General features: G+C 48.6%; 1 protein-coding gene across 4 annotated transcripts in view; it reads right to left on the reverse strand.

Moving 5' to 3' along the window:
* USP9X (ubiquitin specific peptidase 9 X-linked) overlaps nt 1-25,315 on the reverse strand; it is a 1,493,361-nt gene that overhangs the window by 472,658 nt on the left and 995,388 nt on the right. For all 4 annotated transcript variants that reach the window (XM_069204214.1, XM_069204212.1, XM_069204215.1 and 1 more), the window contains exon 26: nt 25,000-25,166. In XM_069204214.1, the coding sequence (XP_069060315.1) occupies nt 25,000-25,166 (167 nt within the window). The remainder of the gene's footprint in view (nt 1-24,999; nt 25,167-25,315) is intronic.

Raw genomic sequence — 25,315 nt, forward strand, 5'->3', positions numbered from 1 at the left:
ACAAATCACCACAAAATACCAGAAAGGTAAAGTACCCTTAAAAGGTAAGTAATACACTAAATATATACTATAGTAATCAGAAACAGGCATAGAAAATAGTACAAATAGCAATAACCAACAGTGACCCTAGGGGGAGCACAAACCATATGCTAAAAAAATGGAATGAAAATAAGGTAACCCCACCTAGGTAAGTAAAATGTGTAGAGGGGAGCAGGGAGGTCTAGAAAACCACAGAGGTAAGTAACTCAGTACCCCCAGCGGCCAGGAATGAATCCAGGAGTAAAGCACTTGATTTTCCCTAGACCACCCAAAAGGAGTTAAAGAAGAAAAAGAAGACACCCAGACAAGACTGCAAGAAAACCAGCAGTGGATTCCTGAAGAAAGGAGACCTGTAGAGAGAGGGGACCAAGTCCAAAAGTCACAGTGAAGTCCAGGAGGAGAAGGAGCTATTACCCACCCAGCTTGTAGCTGCAGGAGTTGGTCGATGGTGATGAAGAACAGGTCAGCACTGCAGCCCCGGAGCCAGAGGAGAGGTCATGTTGGATGCAGATGATGTCCCACGATGGAAGAAAGATTGCAGACGGGTGTCGGTGCAGGAATTCCACAAACAAGCCTTGGCAAAGGCAAACTTGCGGTTAGTGGAAAAGTGGTGCTGCCAGATACCAGCAAGGCCCAGGAGGACTCAACCCAGGAGGGGGGGGTCACAGGGGACCCTCAGCATTGCAGAGAGTTCACATGAGCAGAGGCAGCACCCACAGGAGTCCCTCAGGATGGGGACACAGGAGTCGCAGAAGAAGCCCACGCAGCACTACAAAAGAGGATCCCAAGTCGCAGGAGAACGACACAGGAGGCTGGGCTTTGCAGGATGGAGTGCTGGAGCTACACGTCGTCTGAAGATCCCTGGGAGGAGATCAAACAAAGTTTGGCAGCTGCAAGAGACACAGTGCAGAGGGGTACTGTCCTGCGTGGGAAGGGAAAGGCTTACCACCACCAAAGTTGGAAGCTTGCAGACAAGACCAAAAGGACTACTCCAGACCAACACCCATGATGCAGGATCTACTCAGCTAATCGTTGCTTGTTATAGGTGCCTGCAGTTGCAGGGGAGTGGCGCCTTCACTTCAAGGGAGTTTCCTTCTTCGTCTTCTTGTGCAGACTGAAGAGGTGCAGGCTGAAGAGTTGCAGTCTACTGAGGATGCACAGCTGGGGAAATGTTGCAAAGCTGGCAGGAGAGTCTTCGTTGTAGCAGCGGTTTTCGGTTCCTGGAGGGTCCAGCCGCGGTTCCAATGGCCAGAAGTTGAAGTGGAGGTTGCAGAGGAGTCCTGTTGGAATCTTCCAAGCAGAATCTGAGGACTCACCCAATAGAGAGATCCTAAATAGCCCTGAAAGGGGATTGGCCACCTAACCAGGTAAGCACCTATAAGGAGAGGGCTCTGATGTCACCTGCCTGGCCTGGCCACCCAGATGCTTCCAGAGTTCCCTGCCAAACAAGATGGCAGAACCCAGGGACACACTGCAGGAGCTCTGGGCACCATCCCTGGGGGTGGTGATAGACAGGGGAGTGGTCACTCCCCTTTCCATTGTCCTGTTTCCTGCCAAAGCAGGGACTGAAGGTCCCTGAACTGGTGTGGACTGGTTTATGCATGGAGGGCACCAAATGTGCCCTTCAAAGCAAACCAGTGGCTTGGGGAGGCTGCCCCTCCCCAGCCAGTCACACCTATTTCCAAAGGGAGAGGTTTTTATCTCCCTCTCCAAGAGGAAATCCTTTGTTCTGCCTTCCTGGGCTTGATCAGATCAAGCAGCAGGAGGGTAGAAACATGTCTGAAGGGTGGTAGCAGCTGGGCTGCCCAGAAAACTCTTTAAGACATGTGGTAGCAATGCTGAGGGTCCTCTAACGAGCCCACAGAGTGCATGGAATCATACTTCCAATACTTGCAACAGTATTGGGGTATGATTCTGACATGTTTGATACTGAACTTGTCCTGGTTCAGAGTTAATATTATGTAGCTGGACATAGGTAGTGACCTATGCCCAGTACAAGCGTAAAATGGCATCACACACTCACAAAGTCCAGGAAAATGGATCTGGAGGATGTGGGGGCACCTCTGCTAGTTCAGGGGTGCCCTCACACACTGGTACCTACACCGTTCCCTGTGGGCTGAGAGGGCCTACCATAGGGGTGACTTAGAGTGACCTGGTGTAGTGACCTGTAGTGAAAACGGGTGCATGCACCCGTTTCACACAGGCTGTAATGGCAGGCCTGCAGAACCCTTTGCATGGCGCTCCCCGTGGGTGGTAGAATAACTGCTACAGCCCATAGGGATCTCCTGGAACCCCAATGCCCTAGGTACCATATACTAGGGACATGGGGGGGGACCGGTATGCCAATTTAGAGATCAAAACTACTGGGTTCCTGGATAGCAGGAACCCAGTAGACAGTCAAATATACTGAAAACAGGCAGAAAATGGGAGTAATTATGCCAAGAAAGAGCGTACTTTCCTACAACAGAGCTACCGTATGTGCTGCTCTAGCAATGCTATGGTTGCATTTATCCAGCCACTGACCTCTTATGGGCATCCAGATCAAGTGTAATCTGGACCGCTTATTAGGAATAATCCAGTATCCCACTTCAGTTACAGTAAAAACAAGAGTGCTATCTGAATCAAGGAAGGGTGTCACAGTATGTGAGAAGAAAGCCAGCTGGAGGCTGTTCATAGTTTCCTGGATTTCTGTTAGTATCTGTGTCTATCTTTGTTTGAAATCTGGTTTAGTCTGCTATCTTGACAGTCTGTACTGCAGCCTTTGCAGCTTGAACACTATTCGTGTGGGGAACTCCTAGGTCAGCATCCTGCAGTGCAAGTACCAAAGTTTCTGTTTCCTGTGCAGTGCGGCCACCTAGGATTTTGGTGTGGGTGCATTGAGGGTGGCACTAACCACCTTCCGTACATGCTGCACTGCTGCGCAGGCTGTGGAGTACTAACGAAGGCTGTGCAGAGACATCCGTGTAGAACATGGTCTAATAGGACAGTATGGTTAAGGCTTTATGAGTTAGAGTAACTTTCCGTTCATATCAGAGGAAAGCTTGTGTGCAAAGAGTCAAATCATACTGAAACTGCACCTCCACTGCACTTAAAGAAGAGGCCACTGCACCCAAGTTGGTTGTAGAGCCCAACACTAGGAATGCTTGCCTTAGTGATTGCCTCTAGTGTCAGTATGGGAGAAACCATAATGAAAATGTTACTTACCCTTTAAGCATCTGCTTGTGGGATGCAGTGTCACATGCAATGAATACTTCTGCCATCTTGTATTGTGCTCAGAAGTGTACAATGTGTTTTTGTTCAAAGACGTCCTTTCAAGTCATGAGGTATATGACTCTACCTATCGCTGGTAATGTGCATGGGAATCAGCTCCATTGTTAGATTGTTTTTTCCACACTGAAGCAAGTATGTATAGAGCATAGAGATTAACAAGTTACTTACCTTTCGTAATGCCTTATCTGGTAGAGAGACAGACTAGCTGCAGATTCCTCATCTTAGAATTCTCCCCCAGGCGCCACACTGGATCCGGAAACTTTTCTTCAGCAGTACCTCTGCGTGTCAGTAGAGGGTGTCGAGCGACTCAGCAGCGGCATTGTCCCCAGACACGACGTCAGCGGAGTCCATATATTCCATCCTCCGACACACTGACGTCAGTTTCTTCGGTGACTTGAAGCCACGGACTAATGCGGAGCCACAGAGAAACTGGCAATGGAAGAGAAACAGCAAAACACCCCAAACCACCGCAAGCGAGACTGAAGAGTACATGGGTGGGTCGATAAGGAATCTGCGGCTAGTCTGCCTTTCTACCAGATAGGGTATTACCAAAGGTAAGTAAACTGTTAATCTGATAGGGAGAACTATCCGCAGATTCCTCTTCTTAGAATAAGATACCCAAGCAATCCCAACCCATGGCAGAGGTACGGGAATGTACCACATCAGTCTCGCAAGAACAACCTGGTAACACAGAGAAAGAACCAGGCTCGAGATAGAGTGGCAAGAGAAAAACAAATGACTGACACTAGACAAGGGAACTGCAATTCTTCTTGGGAAAAGTAAAAGAATGGCTGGGAAGGAAAAACCTCCACTGGAGGCTAGGCAGCAACCACCCCCGTAAGGGAGGTACACTGTGAACAAACCAGCAGGATAAAGAAAGGAAACCCTGCAAGACACACACACGTGAAATAAAGCATGTAAAAGAGTCAAAGTAGAAAGACTAGCAATACTATGCCATACAACAATCTCACAGGCAAAAAGGAGAAAGTACTCCAGACAGAAAAGTGAATGAAGATCGAATGGTGGGATCACACAGAGCAAATAAATAGCACCAGGCCCAAAAGGGCCAAGAAAGTGGGAAAGATCAGGAAGGTCTAGCACAAGTACAAAGTTTATAGACATACACCAGGCAGGGTAAGAAGAGAGCACAGAAGGAGAACCGGAACGAGAAGGTAAAAGGAGCAGATGTTCCAGTATGAACTCAGAGCACAAATGGAGGTCAGAAAACCAGCTGACAGACACTGGAGGCAGAATCATCAAGGCAAAACTGAGCAGTAGGCGGCACAGAGTACAACTGAAGGAGGCTACTAAAATATAAGAGCATTGGCGAGATGCGAACCCCTGGAGTAGGATAGCCTGCTACACCGAAACAGTAGACCTAGCCACCAAGCTAGAGCTCCTTAAAATTACAAAGATGCCAATTTATGGCACTCCGCAAGGAATATGAAAGGAGTAAGATATGGCATTTGAGAACCACGAAGTGACAAAAGTTAAAAAAGAGTGAGGGTCTGTGAACAGGTCCCGAAGGACGGAAAAAGACAGTGAAAGACAACCACTGCCCATGCCAAGGAAAAGATGGGGAACATGCAAGGTGTCAAGAACACTAGCAGGAAGAAAAAAACAAAAACACAAAACCAACCCGGAGGCAGAAGGACAGAGTGAGGTGTAGAAATCCGACAGGAGTAATGGACAGTAATAATGAACAAATAGGCAAAACCACTAGGGAAGAAAGCCTAGAAGCATGCCCAGAAGGGGACCAACTCGTGGGCTACGAAATACCAAACAATGGAAGGAATACCGACAACAGGACTCAAAGCAAGCCGTAACCTAGCGGAAGACAGTAGTGGAAGTAGCACCGTACCCCACCTAGTGAAGTGTGGCAGTGGGGTTGGGGATTGGTGGGGGCAGGTTTGAGGGGTGAAAGAAAAGGTATTGCCAGGAATGAAATACAAGAATAAAGGATACCATCCGGGAAGGCAAAAAAAGAGGAACCGCACTGCCTCCAGAAGAGGGAGTACGAGAAAAGAAACCAGAACATCCTTCGGAAAAGAGAGCAAGAACCCATGAATAATAGCACGAGAAGGGCCCAATGTAGGATGGGGACAGAGGAAAAAAAGGAAAAACCCGTAGAGAAGAGTACAGTATCAGCACAGTACTACAGCATACAATTAAAACGCTAGTATGTATTTTTTATTTTTTTTGTAAAGGTAACCTAAAGGTACCTTGGCGCCATATGAGGGAGGTGAACGCTGGATGCATAGGTGTTAATGACACCCAAGGCACAAGACTTGAACCCCTGAGCTACACCTCCTGTATGAAACTGGGAGACAGTGCCTCGAAAGGTAGAAAGCACAATCAGTGAGCTAGAGCAAAATGGACTGGGAAGAGACGTGAGCAACAGTGACCACCAAAGTCCTGCAGCCCGTGACAGCAGTGGCAGGAAATGAACCCCTGTCCGGGGGAGCCTGTACCCCCATAGGCAGAAGGCCTTGCCACCGAGCTAAAGCTACCCTGATCCCACAAGACAGGGAGAGGAACCCGCAACAAGCACAACATGAGCCCGTAGCAGAGGAAAAACTTAAAATGGAATATGGTAAAGAAACCCTCCTAGGAAGGAATCCAGAGGTAAAGAACTTACCAAAAGTAGGCAAGAATTTGCTTCCAAAGGAGTACAACAAAATATGTCTACATGGGGAACAAAACAAGAGTAATGCGTAAAACAGCACCCACTACCAAAAGCTCAAAGAGCCAATGTCCAACCCAATCTCTTAGCAACAGAGATGAAGGGTAAAATGCAGAGGGTAAATTAAATGAGAGGCAATGGGGAAGGACGCAGAAAAGAAGAAAATGCACAAACCGTGGTAGAAAAAGACCAATCAAAGGCAGACTTTCCTCCAGGAATCAGGCCAAATGAGAAAAGGGCACTCTACCTGTCACAAAAGTACACACACACCAATAATTGCGAAGCCTTGCCTAAGCTTAACAAAAGGAAGAGTAGAAACTCACCAAGAAACCATAGAGGACCATACTGGAAGCAATCCCGTGAATAAAGGAGGCTGCACCAGCCGAGGAACAAGATATGCTCCAGAACCACTGCTCCGCTGAAAGAACCAACGTAAAAGGACCAAATGAAGCGCAAAAGATCCAACATGGATGACAAAAGCGCAAACAAAATATGAGCCCAAAACAACTCAATTAATGGAGAAAAAAAAGCAGCACAATAGAGAAGGGGTGAGAATGCTCACACTTGAGTAACATGGCAGTTCCCAGAAAGTCATAACAGACCAAGACGTGTGATAGAAAAGGAAGGAGACTAGTCCCCACCATGGGAATAACAGAAGCGATGCAAGGCAGAATCTGCATGCGCCCCAAAAAGCGATTTGCCATCAAATGGCATAACAAGGAGAGCATCTCTCACAGGAGATGAGAAATTGGAAGCCGCTAACCAAGCCCTGCGAATTGTGGCAACAGAAGCAGCCATGATCTGTCTAGTGGAATAAGTAGAGTCCATATTGGAGCGAACTACAAGGCGAGAAGCCTAAGACATAAGAGCAGTGCGAACATGATCAGAAAGCGATCGGAGTAAACGTTACACAGAGTCCCAAAGAGCATAGCAAAAGCGGGCTAACACACAGGAAGTGTTGATGGAACGAAGAGCGGCACCAGACAAGGCAAAAATACACCTGCCTGCAGCATCCAGCTGCCAAGAGTCCCTGTGTGGCAGAGTAAGTGGAAACTGTTCCAGCCCAGGAACGCCCAAAGCAGTCTGATTAACTAAACCCTGATCGGTAGGGTGGCAGCGAAGACACAAAGGGTCTGTTTGTGCCAGCCGATGTCTGTGCTAAACAGAACGATCCACCCAAGGATCAGAGATAGGCTGAGTCCAGGCCCGATAAGGATGTCGTGGAGAGCTTTGCAAAAAGGCAGAACTGGTTCAGTATCAGATTGATCCGGGGTAAACGACAATAAGGGATCAATAGACATTGAAACATCAGACACCTGCCTCAAAACATCGACAAATGCAGTGCTGGCTTCCGTCACCAAGCCAGGGGACAAGAGCAGACTAAACGCTGGGGAGGAGTCTAGACCACTAGCATGTCCCAAATCAAGCAGCCAATCCAAGGATGAACCTGGAATGGGCCACAGAAGAGGAGCATGAGGAAGTGCAAGGGGGTCAGAAAATGAGTCGAGCAAAGAATTCCCATGTAAAGTCCCCGGTGCCAGTGTTGACCGATGTTGAGTAGGGGAATCTTCCTCTGAAGTGGCGTTGTCCAACTCCGGAGATATTGATATAGGCGTGTCGAGTGGAGTCGACGGGTCCAACGGCGCCATGTCAGGCGTTGGGACAATAGGACCAAGCAAAAGTGATGGAGGTTGTATGAACCCGTGCGCCGACCAGACTCCGGAGTCGTATTAGAGAGTGTGAGTAGGCACAGAGGTGGAAACTGCAGACGAGGACCCTGCCAAAACACTCACCACCTCCACAGGGCCCAAAGGCGCTCCAGAGGGAGGTGAAGGACCAAAGACAGAATGAAGAGACATTGAAGGGAAATGCCTCCCCTGGCATGGTTACCCCCCCTGACGTTTTGCCTTTTGTTGATGCTAGGTATGATTGAAAGTGTGCTGGGACCCTGCTAACCAGGTCCCAGCAACAGTGTTCTTTCCCTAAACTGTACCTTTGTTCACACAATTGGCACAACCCTGGCACACAGATAAGTCCCTTGTAAATTGTACCCCTGGTACCAAGGGCCCTGTGGCCAGGGAAGGTCTCTAAGGGCTGCAGCACGCATTATGCCACCCTGGGGACCCCTCACTCAGCACATGCACACGGACTCACAGCTTGTGTGCTGTTGGGGAGAAAAAGACTAAGTCGACATGGCACTCCCCTCAGGGTGCCATGCCCACATCCCACTGCCTGTGGCATAGGTAAGTCACCCCTCTAGCCGGCCTTAAAGCCCTAAGGCAGGGTGCACTATACCACAGGTGAGGGCATAGTTGCATGAGCACTATGCCCCTGCAGTGTCTAAGCAAAACCTTAGACATTGTAAGTGCAGGGAAGCCATAAAGAGTATATGGTCTGGGAGTTTGTCAATTACGAACTCCACAGTTCCATAATGGCTACACTGAAATCTGGGAAGTTTGGTATTAAACTTCTCAGCACAATAAATCCACATTGATGACAGTGTGGGATTTATTGAAAAATACACACAGAGGGCATCTCAGAGATGCCTCCTGAACACCAGTCCGACTCCTAGTGCTAGGCTGACCAGTTTCTGCCAGCCTGCCACAACTCACCTCCCCCTGCAGGAACTGTAACACCTGGCGGTGAGCCTCAAAGGCACCTGCCTGTTGTTACAGCCACCCAGGACATCCCAGCTAGTGGAGATGCCCGCCCCTCCGGACACAGCCCGCACTTTTGGCAGCAAGTCCGGAGGAGATAATGAGAAAAACAAGGAGTCACCTACTAGTCAGGATAGCCCCTAAGGTGCCCTGAGCTGAGGTGACCCCTGCCTTTAGAAATCCTCCATCTTGGTTTTTGGAGGATTCCCCCAATAGGGATGTGCCCCCCTCCCCTCTGGGAGGGGGAACAAGGAGGGTGTAGCCACCCTCCAGGACAGTAGCCATTGGCTACTTCACTCCTGAGCTAAACAGACCCCTAAAATTTAGTATTTAGGGGCAACCCTGAACCCAGGAAATCAGAGTCCTGCAACCTACAACAAGAAGGACTGCTGACCTGAAAGTCCTGCAGAGATGACGGATGCGACAACTGACTTGGCCCCAGCCCTACAGGCCTGTCTCCAGACTCAAACAACCTGCACAGCGACGCATCCAGCGGGACGAGCAACCTCTGAGGACTCAGAGGTCTGCCCTGCACCTAAAGGACCAAGAACCTCCAGAGAACAGCAGCAATGTTCAGAAACTGCAACAACTTTGAAACAACTTTAAAGAGACTCTCACTTCCTGCCAGAAGTGTGAGTCATCAACGCCCCCGGCTTGAGTCTAGGACAACCAACACTGCAGAGAGGACTCCCAGGCGGCTTCAACGACGTGGACACCCTGAGTCGACATCCCTGTACCCCCACAGCGATGCCTGCATAGAAGATCCAGAGGCTTCCCTGACCGCGACTGCCTAGTAACAAAGGAACCCAACACCTGGACCAAGCACTGCACCCATAGCCCATAGTACTGAGAAGAACCACCTACCAGTGCAAGAGTGACCAGCAGGCGGCCCTCACCCTAACCCAGTCTGTGACGACAAAGTGGACCCCGGGTCCCTCCATTGCTTCCTATAGCAAAACCGATGCTTACTTTCCACACTGCACCCGGCCGCCCCTGTGCTGCTGAGGGTGTGTTTTGTGTGCCTGTGTGAGTTCCCCCACCACCAAGTGCTCTACCAAAACCCCCTGGTCTGCTCCCAGAGGATGCAGGTACTTACCTGCTGGCAGACTGGAACCGGAGCACCCTGGTTCTTCATAGAAGCCTATGTGTTTTGGGCCCTCCTTTGGCCTCTGCACCTGACCGTCCCTGTGTTGCTGGTGCTGTGGCTTTGGGGTTGCCTTGAACCCCCAACTGTGGGCTGCCTATGCCCAGGAGACTGACTGTGTAAGTGCTTTACTTACCTGCAAAAACTAACCAAACTTACTTCCCCCAGGAACTGTTGATTTTTGCACTGTGTCCACTTTTAAAATAGCTTATTGCCATTTTAACCAAAACTGTGTGTGCTACTGTTTTAAATCAAAGTTCTATACTTACCTGTGTGAAGTACCTTGCATTTTATGTACTTACCTCAAATCTTGTGGTTCTAAAATAAATTAAGAAAATATATTTTTCTATATAAAACCTATTGGCCTGGAGTTAAGTCTTTGAGGATGTGTTCCTCATTTATTGCCTGTGTGTGCACAACAAATGTTTAACACTACCCTCTGATAAGCCTACTGCTCGACCACACTACCACAAAATACAGCATTAGTATTATCTAATTTTGCCACTATCAACCTCTAAGGGGAACCCTTGGACTCTGTGCACACTAGCTCTCACTTTGAGATAGTTTATATAGAGTCAACGTCCTACAGACATACAATAACGTTGCATTTGGTCCTTAGTTGCCCTGGTGCTGGGAAATGGGGGAAGGGATGGGGCTAACACGGGCGCGGACTGCACTGGAAGAGAACGCGGAGGCGCCGAAGAGCGTGCAGGCACTTGAGAAGATCTAATCGGAGACGTTGAGGGTGCAACCGAGGTCGACGGAATCACAGAGAACGACTCCTGCAGCGCTCCAGGGACCGCGAGGACGAAGACAGACTGCGATGCCAGCATGAAGAGGATCAGTCCGCCTGCGCCGCAAGGAGCTTCATATGACCCTCCCTCAAAGACTTCGGCTTCAGAAAATGGCAGGCATCGCAGTCGTTGGCGTCATAATGAGACCCCAGGCACCACCAACAGATGGATCAGTGGCCGACATCTGCCGGGAATAAGATCCACACCCAGATGGCGTATACAATATGTACTGAAGAGATATTCATATTTAAACAAAATACCTGACGTTGGGAAGAAAAGGACAAAAGGGCCCGAGGTACTATGATACACCGGATCCGCGTTGCTGCACGGAAAAGTAGTAACGGACGTCAGCACATTGCAGGAGGGACTATATGGACTCCGCTGACGTCATACCCGGGGACGACATCGCTGCGGAGTCACTAGACGCCCTCTACTGATGCATAGAGGTACTGCTGAAGAAAAGTTTCCTGATCCATTCTGATGCCTGGGGGAGAATTCTAAGATGAGGAATCTGAGGCTAGTTGTCTCTATCAGATATAGAAAAGAGAACTGTAGGAAGCTGGCTCTCTGTATACTGCACTAAAATGAAGTACTCTGTGCAGAGAGCCCAGTGGATGCCCAATTTGTATTGCAGAGGCAAACGTAGATAGAACTACTTGTGGTAGTGTGGCTGAGCAGTTCGGCTTATCAAAAGGTAGTGCTAAGCATTTGTTGTACTCACAGAGGCAATAAATGAGACACACTGAAAGAATAAACCCAAGACCGATTTAGAAAAAGAATTATTTTTATATATGTTTCAAACCCAATAACTTAATAATCAGTTTTGTAGACATTTAAGAATAAATACTTTGCAGTTTATAAAATAGACAGTGCAATTTTCAGAGTTCTTCTTGATGTTATCCTGTGGAGGAAAACAATGTTCACCAAACACAGAATTAAAAATGACTCACAAAGCAAATCTCAGGGAGTTAAGATAAGTACTAGCCACTAATCAGAACCACACCAACAGGTCACACCAGGCGGCACTGGGGCACCTTGGTGCGGAGTTGCAGTAAGACATTGGGCGCCCAGTGGATTCCTCCGGGAGATTGGTACTCGTGAATAAAGGCTGCAGGCTCTGGCTAGGAAGCTAGTCAGGGACAACACGCAGGGAGGAAGTAGACTTCGGGTGCTTGGGGACGTAGGTGCACCTATGGTGGTCTTCTCCTGTGCCCAGGGGCAATGGATGGAGGGGTGTCTTCAGGAGTCGGGTTTTCACATCTGGGAGAACTCGAGGTTAGGGGGTCCTGCTTGTTGAAGCTGCATGTATTGTCAGTGGGCTCAGCAGGGGTGGACCCAGTGTTGCATCGAGCTCTTGGGAGCTGGGGCCTCGTTGGCACTGATGTCCCACCTCATTTGGGTTCAGGGATCAAGGTGCAGTAGTTGCTGGAGAAGTCTGATTTTCTCCCTCCATAAGCCTGTGGGAAAGGGGGCCTGCGTGCAGAAGGTGCAGGTGTCTTGGGCGAGAGCACACTGGAGTCGGTCTCTGGGGAGCTGATGACCCGCATTGGCACCTTCGGTTGGCTTCATTTCAGGTTGTGGACGTTGGGTGCAGTGGTCACGTCTGGTGTCAGGTTTCCGGGGTTTCAGCAGCTGCAGAGTCCTTTCCTTGGAGTTTCTTCTTGCAGGGCGAGTCCAGTGTCCACATGAGACTTTAGTCTTAATTGAAGGCTGGACGAGTTGGCTTTTTGTGCAGGATCCTTCAAGGCAGGCCAGCGGGGCTGGTTCCAGTTCAGCTGCTGCTTCTTCTCTTTTTCTGCCTGTGCAACTCTTCTTCATCTGGGTTTTCTTAGGTTGTCGAAATATGAGTTCTAGGATTCAGGGGTGCCACCTAAATACTCAATTTAAGGGCGTTACAGGGAGTGTCAGGCAGTAGCAAATGGGCTGACCACCTTGAGGGTGACTGCAATATTCTTATGACCACTTCCGCTTGGAATTGGCATAACCCTACCTCAGTGGCTTAATTCCCTCCAAACAAGATGGAGGAATTTAAAAAAGTAGTCTCCACTTCAGCTCATCTACCTTAAGGGTGGGACTGGCATGACGTGGGCACTTCTACTAATATAATTTTGCTGCCTGTGCTGCCACAAAAATGGGTTCAGGACAATTCCAAGGTGCCGTCTGTGTGAATTTTTTAAATAAATCCATCACTGGGGTCAGAGAGAGTTTATTATTTTGGGATGCTTGATACCAAACATCCCATGATTCAGAGAAGCCATCATTTAGCTGGGGAACTCCTAATGACCAATGTCCAGCACATGCATTTAAAATGGCTTCCCTGTGAACTTACTAAGTCTCAGAATCGACAGACATAGCAGGGGCATATCTGCTCATGCAGCTATGCCCTCACATTTGCCTAGATGCACCCAATCGTAGGGGTAATTTACACCTGACACATGCAGTGATGGGGGACTGGCGTACAGGGGTGAATGCCAGGTCATGTTTTCAATCCAGCCTGCACCAACACACGCAGTCTGCAATGGCAGTAATTGTTTGAGTTTGGTGAGGTGTCCCGGAGGTGTAGGCCCTCATAGCCCTACCTTAGTAACCTTAGTACCTCAGGCCCTAGGTATCAAGGGTACCATTTACTAAGGGCTTACAGTGTAGGCAAAGAGTTTGCCAATTGCGCAAAACAACTGTGCAGTTTTTGGAAAAGAGATCTGGCACTGGGGACCTGTTTAGCAGGGACCCAGTGCACTAACAGTCAAAGCCACATCAGAAACCAGGCAGAAAGTGGGGGATTGCTATTTAAAAAAAGGGTGCTGTCCTCACAATAACCACGCAATATAAGTGAAAGTGAAAACAATAATGCCATCTGCCACAACCAAGAAGGGTGAGCACTTGCGTATTTTACAGCCATATGCCATGAACATATGCTTACAGGGTAAGTAACACTTAATTCGTGGCATACGTAGCTGTGGATAAATGTGCTGTGCACAGACTATAAAGCAGTCCTCCCAAGTGGTGGCTTAGCTCAAGGATGTTGCACAAGATTGGAAAAGTGTACACAGTACAGTCTGTCCAACATTAGCTTGCTGGCAGGCCAAAGCATCCATGCAGCAATGTTTCGTATATGTGTGGGGTAGACCATGCAGCTGCTTTGCAGATGTCAGTCAAAAGAAAGTTACCCAGAAAAGCCATTAATGTCCTTTTTTGTGTAATAATTGGAGTATGGTCAAACAGTCTAGTTAGGGATCTTGTGGCTTTGGCATAACAGGTGTGTATGCACCTAATGACAAAGGCAGCAGCGTTTGAAAAGGTTTCCCTACCCAGGAGTTGAAAATAACCAGGAGGAAGGGTTGCACTTGGAGGGGCTAATGATGGGATTTTCTCACATTAGTTCTAAAGCCAAGACTACGAAGGAGATGCAGGGTGGTCTGCGCATGCAATAGGCACTGCTGCTGTGTGGCACTCTTGATCAGGCAATCATTTAGCTAAGGAAAGACATGGATGCCGCTCCTTCTGTGATACATGCCTACTATGGCCAAATGCTTGGTAAACACCCTTGGGGATGTGGTGACTGAGGAGGGGTACTCTGAACTGATGAACAAGTTACTTACCTTCTGTTGCATTATCTGGTAGAGTCTGTCTAGCTGCAGACTCCTTACTTTTGTAATTGCTCCAGGCGTCAGAATGGATCCTGAAACTTTTGCCCGAGCAATATCCCTATGAGCACCGTCAGGGGGCTCCATTCGGCTCTGCAAGGCACCGTCTATAGTGCTGGGATCCTGCGTAGACAGGCGCCATCCAGGCGCAAGGGTGTCAATTACTTGAATCACAACTTTCCACACCAGAAGCACAAAGCCATGACAAGAACTGGTGCATGTGTGTCCAAACTATGTCCCTGAAAGAGATCACCCTGACCCTAGCAAATAAGTCCGCAGAGCCTGGAGGCACGGGTGGGTGTAAGGAATCTGCAGCTAGATAGAGTCTCTATCAGTTAATGTGTAAACAAAGGTACGTAACTTATTAATCTCATTGCTTCTAGCTGCAGATTCCTTATCTTTAATAGATACCTGAGCCATATCCTCCTGGCGTTGGGCTGTGGAAACACGTTTTCAAACTAGAAGGTCCTGCAGGACTGAACTGGCGAAATGCTGTGTAGGAAGCTGGCTCTGTATATACAATATCAAAGTGAGATATAGCGTGCACAGAGTCCGAGGGTTCCCCAAAGGCTTGACAGAGGCAATAATAGATAATACTAATGCTCTGTTCGTGGTAGTGTGGTCGAGCACTTAAGCTTATCAGAGGGTAGTGTTATTCATTTGTTGTACACACACGAGCAATAGAAGAAACACACACTCAATGACTTAAGTCCAGACCAGTAGGTTTTTATATAGAAAAATATGTTTTGTTAATTTATTTCTAGAACCACAAGATTCAGTTTACAGGTAAGTACATAAAATGTAAGGAACTTTGCATAGGTATACTTAGAACTTTGAATGAAATCAACAATGTATACAATTCTCTTTAAAATGGCAAAAAGCTATTTTAGAAGTAGTACAATTTTCAACAGTTCCTGGGGGGAAGACAAGATTGAACAGTGTAACAGGTAAGTACATGACTTACAGTTCCTATCTCCGGGTTTGAGGTAGTCCGCTGTTGGGGGTTCAAGTTAACCCCAAACACCCACCACACCACTAGCAACACAGGGCCGGTAGGGTGCAGAGGTCAAAGTGGAACCAAATTAACGTTGGCTCCTACGGAGACAGAGACGGGGGGGTGGGGTGGGTACTCCGATCTTGGTCCGTCAGCACGTACGTACCCACGACTCGAAGGGCAGACCAAGGGAGTTAAGAAGAGCACTGGAGGGGATCCAAGCAAGCACCAAATACACACCCTCAGCGACACAGGGCGGCCGGTTGCAGGGTACAAACAGGACGTCGGGTTTTCAATAGAGATCAATGGGAGACCCCGGGGGGTCACTCAGATGCTGCAAGCGAGGTCCGGGGGGGTGTCTCGGGCACAACACTGGTCAGATAGGGCAGAAGGCTGCCTGCTGGTTGATGCTGCACCGGGGTCATGTTCTCCAAGGCCTGGGGGCTGTGGGTACAGTGTGTCCTGTGGGCGTCAGATATCTTTGTCTAGAGCACGCGGTCAGGGGGATCCTCTGGATTCTCTCTGCAGGCGTCATTGTGGGGGCTTGGAAGGGTCAACCCAGGGTGGGGTTTTGCTCCCAATCACCTGGGGACTCTTTCTTGCTGGGTGGACCACCTGGACACGGGCCTTGGGTGCACAGGGGTCAGGACTCACGCATCTGGAGTGAGGCGGGAGTCTTTGGTAGGAAGTTTTGTGGGCTGTCCTCAGGAGTTCTTGGTTCTTTTGGGGGTGCAGGGCAGTCCTCTTGAGTTGACAGAGGTCGCTGGGCCTGCTGGATGCATTGATGTTCTTTTTACAGGTTCTCTAAAGCAGGAGACAGGCCAGTAGGGCTGGGACCAAAGCAGTTGTCTTCCTTCTTCTCTGTGGGGGTTTCAGCTCAGCAGTCCTTCTTTGTAGGTCACCAGGAATCTGGTAAGTTGGGTTCTGGGAATCCCTTAAATACAAGATTTAGGGGTGTTTTAGAGGTCAGGGGGTAGTAGTCAATGGCTACTGTCCCTGAGGGTGGCTACACCCTCCTTGTGCCCACTCCCTTTGGGGAGGTGGGCACATTCCTATCCTTATTGGTCCCTGTCCACCAAACCAAGATAGAGGATTCTGTAGGGAGGGGGTCCCTTCAGCTCTGGACATCTTAGGGGTGGTCCTAGCTGAAGTGGTCACTCTGCCTTGTTTGTAAGGTTCCCACCGAACTGGCGGCCCAAAGTGGTAGCTTGTCTGGGGGCGAGGGGGGGCGGGCATCTCCACTAGCAAGAGTGCCCTGCAGTGGGGAGGTGTGAAGCACCTTCACCCAGAGCAGGCTTTGTTTCTGGCCTCAGAAGGCACAAAGGCCCTCACCCCAGAGGTTCAGAAACTCTCGTCTCAGTGGCAGGCTGGCACAGACCCGTCGGTCCTGCACTGAAGGATTTTGTAAAATACAGGGGGCATCTCCAAGGTGCCCTCTGTGTGCATGTTTTAATCAATCCCACACTGGCATCAGTGGGGGTTTATTGTTCTGAGAAGTTTGATACCAAACTTCCCACTATTCAGTGTAGCCATTATGGAACTGTGGAGTTGGTTTTGACAAACTCCCAGACCATATACTTAATATGGCCACACTGCACTTACAATGTCTAAGAATGGACTTAGACACTGTGGGGGGCATATTGCTCATGCAGCTATGCCCTCACCTGTGGTATAGTGCACCCAGCCTTATGGCTGTAAGGACTGCTGGATGGGTGATTTATCTATGCCACAGGCGGTGTTTTGTGGGCATGGCACCCTGAGGAGGATGCCATGTCGACTTGGCCTTTCTCCCCACCAACACACACAATCTGCAGTGGCAGTGTGCATGTGTTAGGTGAAGGGTCCCTTAGGGTGGCACAACACATGCTGCAGCCCTTAGAGACCTTCCCTGGTCAGAGGGCTCTTTATACCACTGATACCTTTTACCAGGGACTTATCTGTGTGCCAATTGTTGAACAATGTTACATTTTTAGGGAAATAACACTGGTGCTGGGGCCTGCACACTCAAGTCAGCATCAATATCTGGCAAAAGTTGTGTGTGTGTGTGTGTGTGTGTGTGTGTGTGTGGGGGTGGGGGGGGGGGGCTGCGAAATGGGGATGGGGTGTAACTGCAACAAGTGCCAGTTTCCTACAGCCTGTCCCTGCGGACTTGACTACCCAGGCAGAAGTCTTTGGCAAACGTGTGCAGGGATGCACACATTGCTGTCTGACGAAGTGCAGGGCTGGGACTCCATGAGCTAACGCCACTGTTGCACCTCTTTCCCTGGTGGATAAGGCTTGCACTCCCTCAGGAGGCTGCTTCTTAGCCAGACCATAGCAGATCTCAAATGAAATGGGGTAACCATCTTTGGGAGGAAAGAGGCATGGGTGCAAAGTACTACGTATCCGGAAATATTGTGAGATATAGAGGCCTGTATCTTAATCACCCTCTGGGTAGACGTTATTGACACTAAGAAGGCTGTCTTAATGGTAAGCAGCCAGAGGGGTCAATTGTGCAGTGGCTCAAAAGGAACACACGAGGGATGTGAGAACTAGACTGAGATCCCACTGAGGCATGGTAAGGGGAGGAGGGGGAAACATATGTACAAGCCCTTTAAGAAACCTATTTAAAAAAGGAGAGTTAAAGAGAAATGGTCAGGCAGCTGCAGAAAAGCAGATAGAGCAAACTGATAGCCTTAACAGCACCCAGGGCAGAGCCCTGCTCGGCAAGAGACAGAATGAAAAGAAGACCCTCGGAAAGTGAAACAGGAAGAGGATCTATAGATCTTTCTGTAAATATTGTACAAACTTTTGCTAATGACAAGCAGATACAATTTCGGTGGAAGAACGCCTGGCTGCCAGAATAACATTAGAGACTTCGGGAGGAAGATTGAATGCTGTCAACTGCAACTGGTCAATCTCCAAGCATGAAGGTGTAAAGTTGACAGGTTTGAGTGGAAGACACTCCCCTGCTGCTGGCGCAGAAAATCCTCCCGAGGGGGCAGCCTGACGGAAGGATCAATGCTTGTTTTCAGAACCTTAAGTTATCAGACTCTTCTTGCACAGACCAGAGCCACGAGGATTACCTGGGCCCGGTCACTCTTGATCTTCTTGACAACTCTGGGCAGGAGTGGTATCGGCGAAAAGGATTACAGGATGCCTGAGATCCACTTGTGGTGAAAAGTGTCACTGAGCGATTGCCAACTTGGAATCTCCAGCGTGCAATACTGCTGACAATATGCAGTCTCTTTGGAGGCCAAAAGATCCAACCAAGGCTCTCCCCACTGCGGAAAGAGACCTTGTACCACCTACGGATGAAGATGCCACTCGTGATCCGCTAGGCATCAACAGCTGAGTTTATCTGCCCTGGCGTTCAGAGAACCTGCCAGGTGTTGAACCACCAGGGTTATGCCCTGCCCAGAGACACAGGACCTCTTGACACAGGGTTCATGACCCCACCCTCCCCTGCTTGTTGCAGTACCACCTTGCAGTGGTGTTGTCAGTGAACACCTGCACTAGCTTCCCCTTAACAGAGGTAACAAATACTTTTAATGCTAGTCCGTTCGCTAGGAGCTCCAACATGTTGATGTGGAGTCTGGATTCTGCCAGAGACCAGAGTCCTCTGATCTCTACCTCTTTCAAATGGCCGCCGCATCCCAGAAGTGACGCATCTGTCGCTACCACAAGGTCTGGTTGAGGAGTCTGTCTTTGACCCAATTGCGGTTCATAATCCACCATTGCAGGTCTTTTGCAGTTCCCTCAGGAGATCTGGACAATGTTGGAGAGATTTCCCTGATGATGAAAGCACTGGAACTTCAGGCATTGCAGAGCCCGCATATGCCATCTGGCATGATTTAGAAGCAGGGTGCAGGAGGCTCAGAGTCAGGCAAAATCCCAGGATAAAACCTGAAACATCTGTATAATAGCCTGAATATCCTGGACTCGCTGCTCGGGAGGATAAGCCTGAAACTGCACGGGTTCCAGAACAGCTCCTATGAAAGCGGGTCTGAGAGGGAGTAAGGTGTGACTTCAGCACATTTATATTGAACGCCAGAGAATGCAGAAGGCTCGCCGTAGGCTGGAGGTGGGAAATACCCTGGGACAAGTTCAACTTCAACAGCCAGTTGTCAAGGTAGAGGAAGATTGAAACCTGGCCTGCGCTGATAAGCTGCAACCCCTGTCAGCACCTTGGTGAACACCCGAGAAGCACTGGTAAGGCCAAATGGCAGCAAGGTGTACTGAAAGTGTTTGTGGCCTACCTTGAACTGTAGGTTACACTTGTGGGCAGGCAGGAAGGGAATATGAAAATACACTTCCTGTAAGTCCAGCACTACCAACCAGTCTTCTAGGTCTAGGGCATACAAGGCATGAGCCTACATAAGCATCTTGAATTTCTCCGTCTTGAGGAAGAGATTTACAGTCCATAGGTCTAGAATATGGCCAACACCCTTATTTTTGGGTATCAGAAAGTAGCCGGAATAACAACCACCGCCTACTTCTGATATCAGGACCGTTTCATTTGGTTCCCTTGGCCAAGAGAGCTGTAACTTCCTCTTGGAGTAGAGACAAAAGTATTCCAAATGGTGTGTGACTCAATAAGCACGAAGTGTTCATCGGCTCAGTGCCAGGATAGAGGAAGAAAACATCTTCTTCCCAAGATTGTCCAGCCTCTTGGATTCCCTGTCCAGGAGAACAAAAGGGTATGCACCATGGGAAGTTTAGGCTTGGACTACCAAGCTCTCAGGGGCGGTATGTTGGCTGAGGAAACTAGGGTCACCCGGTGCAGGGCAATGGTGGCGGATGATTGCCCTATTTACAGGAGCCCGTGTGCTGGGCTAGGACCAACTCCCCCAGCAGGACGTCAGTGCCTCATTAAAGGGCAGGAGGGGTTCGGAAGTGGAAGTCCCAGGTTGAAGCGCTCTCGTCAAGATATTCGTTTTGACCGCCACTGAGGACAGTTTGAGGACGAAGATCTTTGCTGCCCTACGCACCACCATTGAATAGGAAGCTAACTCCGAAGTAGCCACAATGGGGGGAGAGAGCAAGACAGTATCTGGAAAGGTGTCCAGTTCAATGGCCTCTCCTACCCTCCTTATACTAGTCCAAAGATCTCTCCAACTGGTTGTCTAAAAGGTCCAGCGACTCCGCCCAATCCTCTCCCATGCATGGCTGTGAGACATAAGGCTCAGGCAATGATCCGGCACCTGTGGTCGCCGTCTGCACAGCAAGTGCTGCTGTGTGATGCTGTTCTGGCTCTGGATTGTCTGGAATTGGAATGGGGCTGGCACCATGGGCGTCGGCACCGATGCCAGACAAGCTTGCCTAGGTACGACCAGAGCAGGTCTGGATCGGGAGTCGGATCCATGAGACCCCATCGAAGCAGAGGCTGAAGTCACGTGGTGTTCTCGCTGAGCCTTCGGATCTGTTCCATGCCGACTGAAACATCAATCCTACATAATCATTGATCGCCACCAATGCATACTTCTTCAACTTCATCCCACAGTAGGCGACTTCTGCAATTTGGGGGCTCAATTCTTCATCACCTAGATGACCATAAATGTCCACATGCAAGAAAGGACATTGTTTTGTTTCTGTCCCACTTAACATGCAAAATATCAGAGTACAGACCAGCATGAAGTTTGCAACCTCTGTTTGTACCCCAATCATCGAAAGGACTCTTGTGCGGTGTACCTCACGTTTCGAAATCAAAAGATGTGATGGAATCGATGGGCGCAGCACACTGCTTTGGCTTGCATGGCGCATTGTTGGGTAGAGGCAGACACTCCCAACCTCTTCGTAGAGGGATAAGATGATCTGCAGTTGCTGGGTTGTTTCCGGCGTCAAGATAGAGGAGGCTTTTCTTATCATAAAGCACTAAGCCGATGCTGAAGCAGTGGGGCCCCCGCCAGTTAAGTGCCTGCTGCCGAAGGTTGCCACGATGAGTACTACTCTCCTGCATTTCACCAGCTTCGAGCACCTGTGCTTTATCAGAGGCCTCGGGTCAGCCGCTGCCTCCCAGGCATGGTCGACACTGAACACCTAAGCCAGACCTTACGCCTTACTCCCATCCAGCGTGGAAGTACTCCTCAAAGCCTTGAGGGTCTCTGGAGCAAAGGGACACAGCCGGTTTACATGCACCCAGGCTGGGCAGCTCAAGTGCAAAGGTGTTTGGTCCAGCAGGTCGCTGTAGTTTGAGGCTCTCAATTGAGTTTGATCACCTGCATATGGGGAGAAAACAGGACAGCAGAACCACTCCCAACTAAGGCCATGTGAAACCCAAAGTCCTTTGATGGCAGGTCAGTGTCCGCGTCAGTGGTGTCTGGACCGGACATGGAAACAGCCTTGGTAGATGTGAGGGCTCCAGTACCCAAGATATTGGTGCTGAGAGGCTTGTGGAGGGGTCAGTTTCTCGATACTTGATGAAAGTGACAGGTCTGACCTCCTGGCAGGCTGCTCCTTCGGTGGGCATAATGGCCAGCAAGACAAAGTCCTGGGTCGGTGGTGTCGGTCATTGCAGATGCAGTGGGATGGCTTCTCCACCCCAAGGGCAATGCTACTTGGTTTTTGAAGGGGAGGTGGGAGGCTGTTCCACTTCTTAATGAGTTGGTTTTTGTGACTGTCGTGGTGCAAGCAGCAAGGCAGGGTTTGGCGCCAGTCTTGGTGCAGGACCTCTGTTCTCACATCAGTTTCTCTTTGTCCTTCCTTCGGTTCCCAGTGGAAAATCTGAATTCATAGTGTCAGGGGGACCCCTGAATTCTGAATTTAGGGGCATTTAAGCGAGTGTAGGGTAATCACCAATGGGCTACAGACTCGTGGGGTGACTACACCCCCATGTGACCACTTCCTGTGGAAAGTGTGCATATTCCTTACCCAGAGTTCCTAGTTTCACCAAAAACAAAATGGTTTAACCCTTCCCTGGCTGTGCACTTCAGGTAGCCCCTCCTTAGGGGTGTGACTAGCCTAGACGACCAACACACCTACTGAATATCTAATTTGCCACCTGCTCTGGTCCCAAATGGGACTCAGGGGCTGGTGTTCCCCAGGTCTGCGGGGAAGCCGGGGTCACATATCTAAAGCACCAGGGGCTTTGAAGCCCCTGATTCTGAAGTGCTAAATTTGCCAGCTATTTTGCTGGAGGAGGTGTGGGTACCTTCCTCCGGAGTAGGCATTGATCCTCGCCTCAGAGTGGGCTCTCACCTGCAGGGGATCAGAAACTCATCTGTGGTGGCATGGCAGGCTAATCGATACCAGTCAGCCAGCACACTAGGAGGCTAGTAGGTTTTCAGGAGGCATCTCTATGGTCCCTCCGGGTGCATGTCGTAATATATCTGCTACTGACATTAGTACAGATTTATTAAGACAAGATGTTTGGTACAAAACACTTAGTGTCAGTGCAGCTATCATGTAGCTGGGTAACTTGTAATGACTAGCCCCCATTATATTTCCTTAAGATGGTTGTCTGATGACTTGCAATATCTAGCTATGGAACTAGACATCACAGGGGCCTATCTGCTACAGGAAGATGTGCCCTAACATTTAAAAGAATGCACTGTGCCTTAGGGCTCTAAGGCCTGCTGTAGGGGTGACTACTGACATACAGCATATGCAGTGTACCTCTGCAGGGCACACAGTTAGTGTGCCATGTTCTGTTTTCAGAACGGTTTGCCCTATTTCACGCCACGTGCAATGGTAGTCTGTGTGCTGTTTGTGTGTGGGTCTCTTAGGGGGGGAAAACATGCTGCAGCCCTGGGGGAATCCTCTGTAGTACCTATGCCCTAGGTACGAGGATTATTATTTACTAGGGACTTACAGGAGTGCTAAATTACTTGCCAATTGGGTTACAATTAGACATTTACCTTGTTTTAATGGGATGGGCACTGGCACTGTGGGCCTGGTTAGCAGGGACCTAGTGCACTTTCAGTTGAAAATCATCTGTACTATGGCAAAATGTGGGGTGACCATGTCAAAAAAGCACTTTCCTACAGGTCTGCAAAGCCAGTTTTATATCAAGAAGCCTGCAGGGCCTACCATGCTAAATCATGGTGCAGCCAACCAAACTGTCCAGACAGCAGTGTTTGGTAAATGTGTGCAACAATGCCCACGTTGCTGCCTGACTGATATCCAGGACAGCTACTCCACAGGTAAACAAAGTGGTTGCAGCTATAGCTCTGGTGGATGGAGCATGAAAACCCTCAGAGGCTTGCTTCTTGGCAACTGCGTAGCAAATCTCAATGCAGAGCAATATCCATCTTGAGATGGTCCGTTTCTGCCCAGCCTTCACTTTCTTAGCTACTATGTCAAATCCTAAATGCATGACAGCTTTGGAAGCTTGGAAAAATTACTTTACAGGTGAACTAGGAGATTGGGAGTAACTAGATTGGTCATATCCCACACAGCATGAATTTAACACCCTAACAAACAAGGTGATTTTAATGCCAATGTTTTTCTAATGGCTTCTAGTTTCTTAAACTCTTTAGCAGCAGTAGCTACTGAGAAGACACCAGGAGAACACCATCTACCTTCTTTGTCCCTGGCCATGACCCGCTTTGCCTCCCTCACTTTAATGTCCTTGTGCATATTCTTACAGGAGTCACACAAACCTGTGCCATGGATTAAGCCCATACAACATAGGCAGATACTGCCAAGGTTAGGGACTCTTACAGTTTCTGTGGGGCTTAAAGCCCTATTTCTTAGGAGGCAACATATCCGAAACTTGAAATTCATGTCAAAAGTAAGATGAGTGAGCTCCGGATCAGCATTGATGACAGAAGAAAAGAGAACTGCCATTGGAATGTCAGCTGGGCACCTTACATTGCGGTGACATCACTAGATGTACATCTGCTGACGGCGACATGAAGTTGGAGTCCTCTGCCAGCATTAAAGAGCTTTTGCAGAAAGGTTTCCGGGTCCACACTAGTGTCAAGTGTTGTTCACAAGGCAAGGACTGCAGGTAGAAGTATCCGTCAGAAATGCCGAATAACATCCCTGAGCAAAGGTATTGTGTTTAGTGGAGGGAAAATAAAAATAAATTATATTTGGCAATATAGGTTAACTTCGTACAATCCCGACTCCTGCGTGGTACTGTAGATTATGCAGCTTGTGAGCATATCTGTGCTTACTAAAATGTTTTCATTACCAATGTGACGCCTGTGGACATTACTAAATATGAGAAACCTCCAGAAGACTTATCAATTAGAAATTAGATGTAGCACAGCAAGTGTCTGCAACAGATGTTCAAAACTTTCGAGTGTTGTGGCAGATAATATTACAAGCTTTAAAGCACAGTTCACATAAAATCTAATGCCAACACGGCTAGAAAAATCAAAAGACAATAAGAGGTTTCAACAATATATGCAGAAATATTACCAAAGGTAGCGGCGAAATGTGGCACTGTAGATCCACACCATGATGGACCTTAGAATTTTAAAGACTTTTCACAATGCATATCTCCAGTTTTCTTTTAATAAAGGACTTTGAATGTTGCAGCACTGCTGCACATTAGCAGGGAAGCTATTCATGTGTAATTATGAGGGTTAGCAAAAGGTTATCCAATCATAAAGGATTATGCAGAGGACAATCATCTGTCATGTCAGAAATAAGGAAGGGCAGAGACAATTATATAGGTGCCCAATTTCTTGGCTTTACTTCCCTTTGGCAAGGGGAGGATGATGGTGAGTATCTGAATGGAATGGATTAAAGTCCTGTCTTGGCACTTTGAAAAGTCAACTTGCTGTATTACGAACAATAGCAATAGGTTTTATCAAAGAAAACAAATGTGTATTAAACAAAACTTACTTGCTGTGACAGTGCAATAGCAAGTCAATTATAAACGTCTGCCATGCTTTTTCTTTACTAAGTGCATCAAGTGCTGTTGGAATTAAAGCAAAACAAAGAGTCATTGCCTCCAATGCTTCACAACAAACTTGTTCATCATCTAGGTCTGGTTCATTTCCAGCATTTGCCTGTAAAATTGGAATAAGATAATCAGAGACGTACATTAAAGCAACATTTAAACTATACATATTGTGCACCTTTTTCACCCCAAATAAACTGACAGTTACGTTTTATAATGGTAAGTTACAATTATTTACACAGGGGAACCCAGGACCAT

The sequence above is a fragment of the Pleurodeles waltl genome, chromosome 8, assembly GCF_031143425.1.
Source record: "Pleurodeles waltl isolate 20211129_DDA chromosome 8, aPleWal1.hap1.20221129, whole genome shotgun sequence".
NCBI classification, from domain to species: Eukaryota; Metazoa; Chordata; class Amphibia; order Caudata; family Salamandridae; genus Pleurodeles; species Pleurodeles waltl.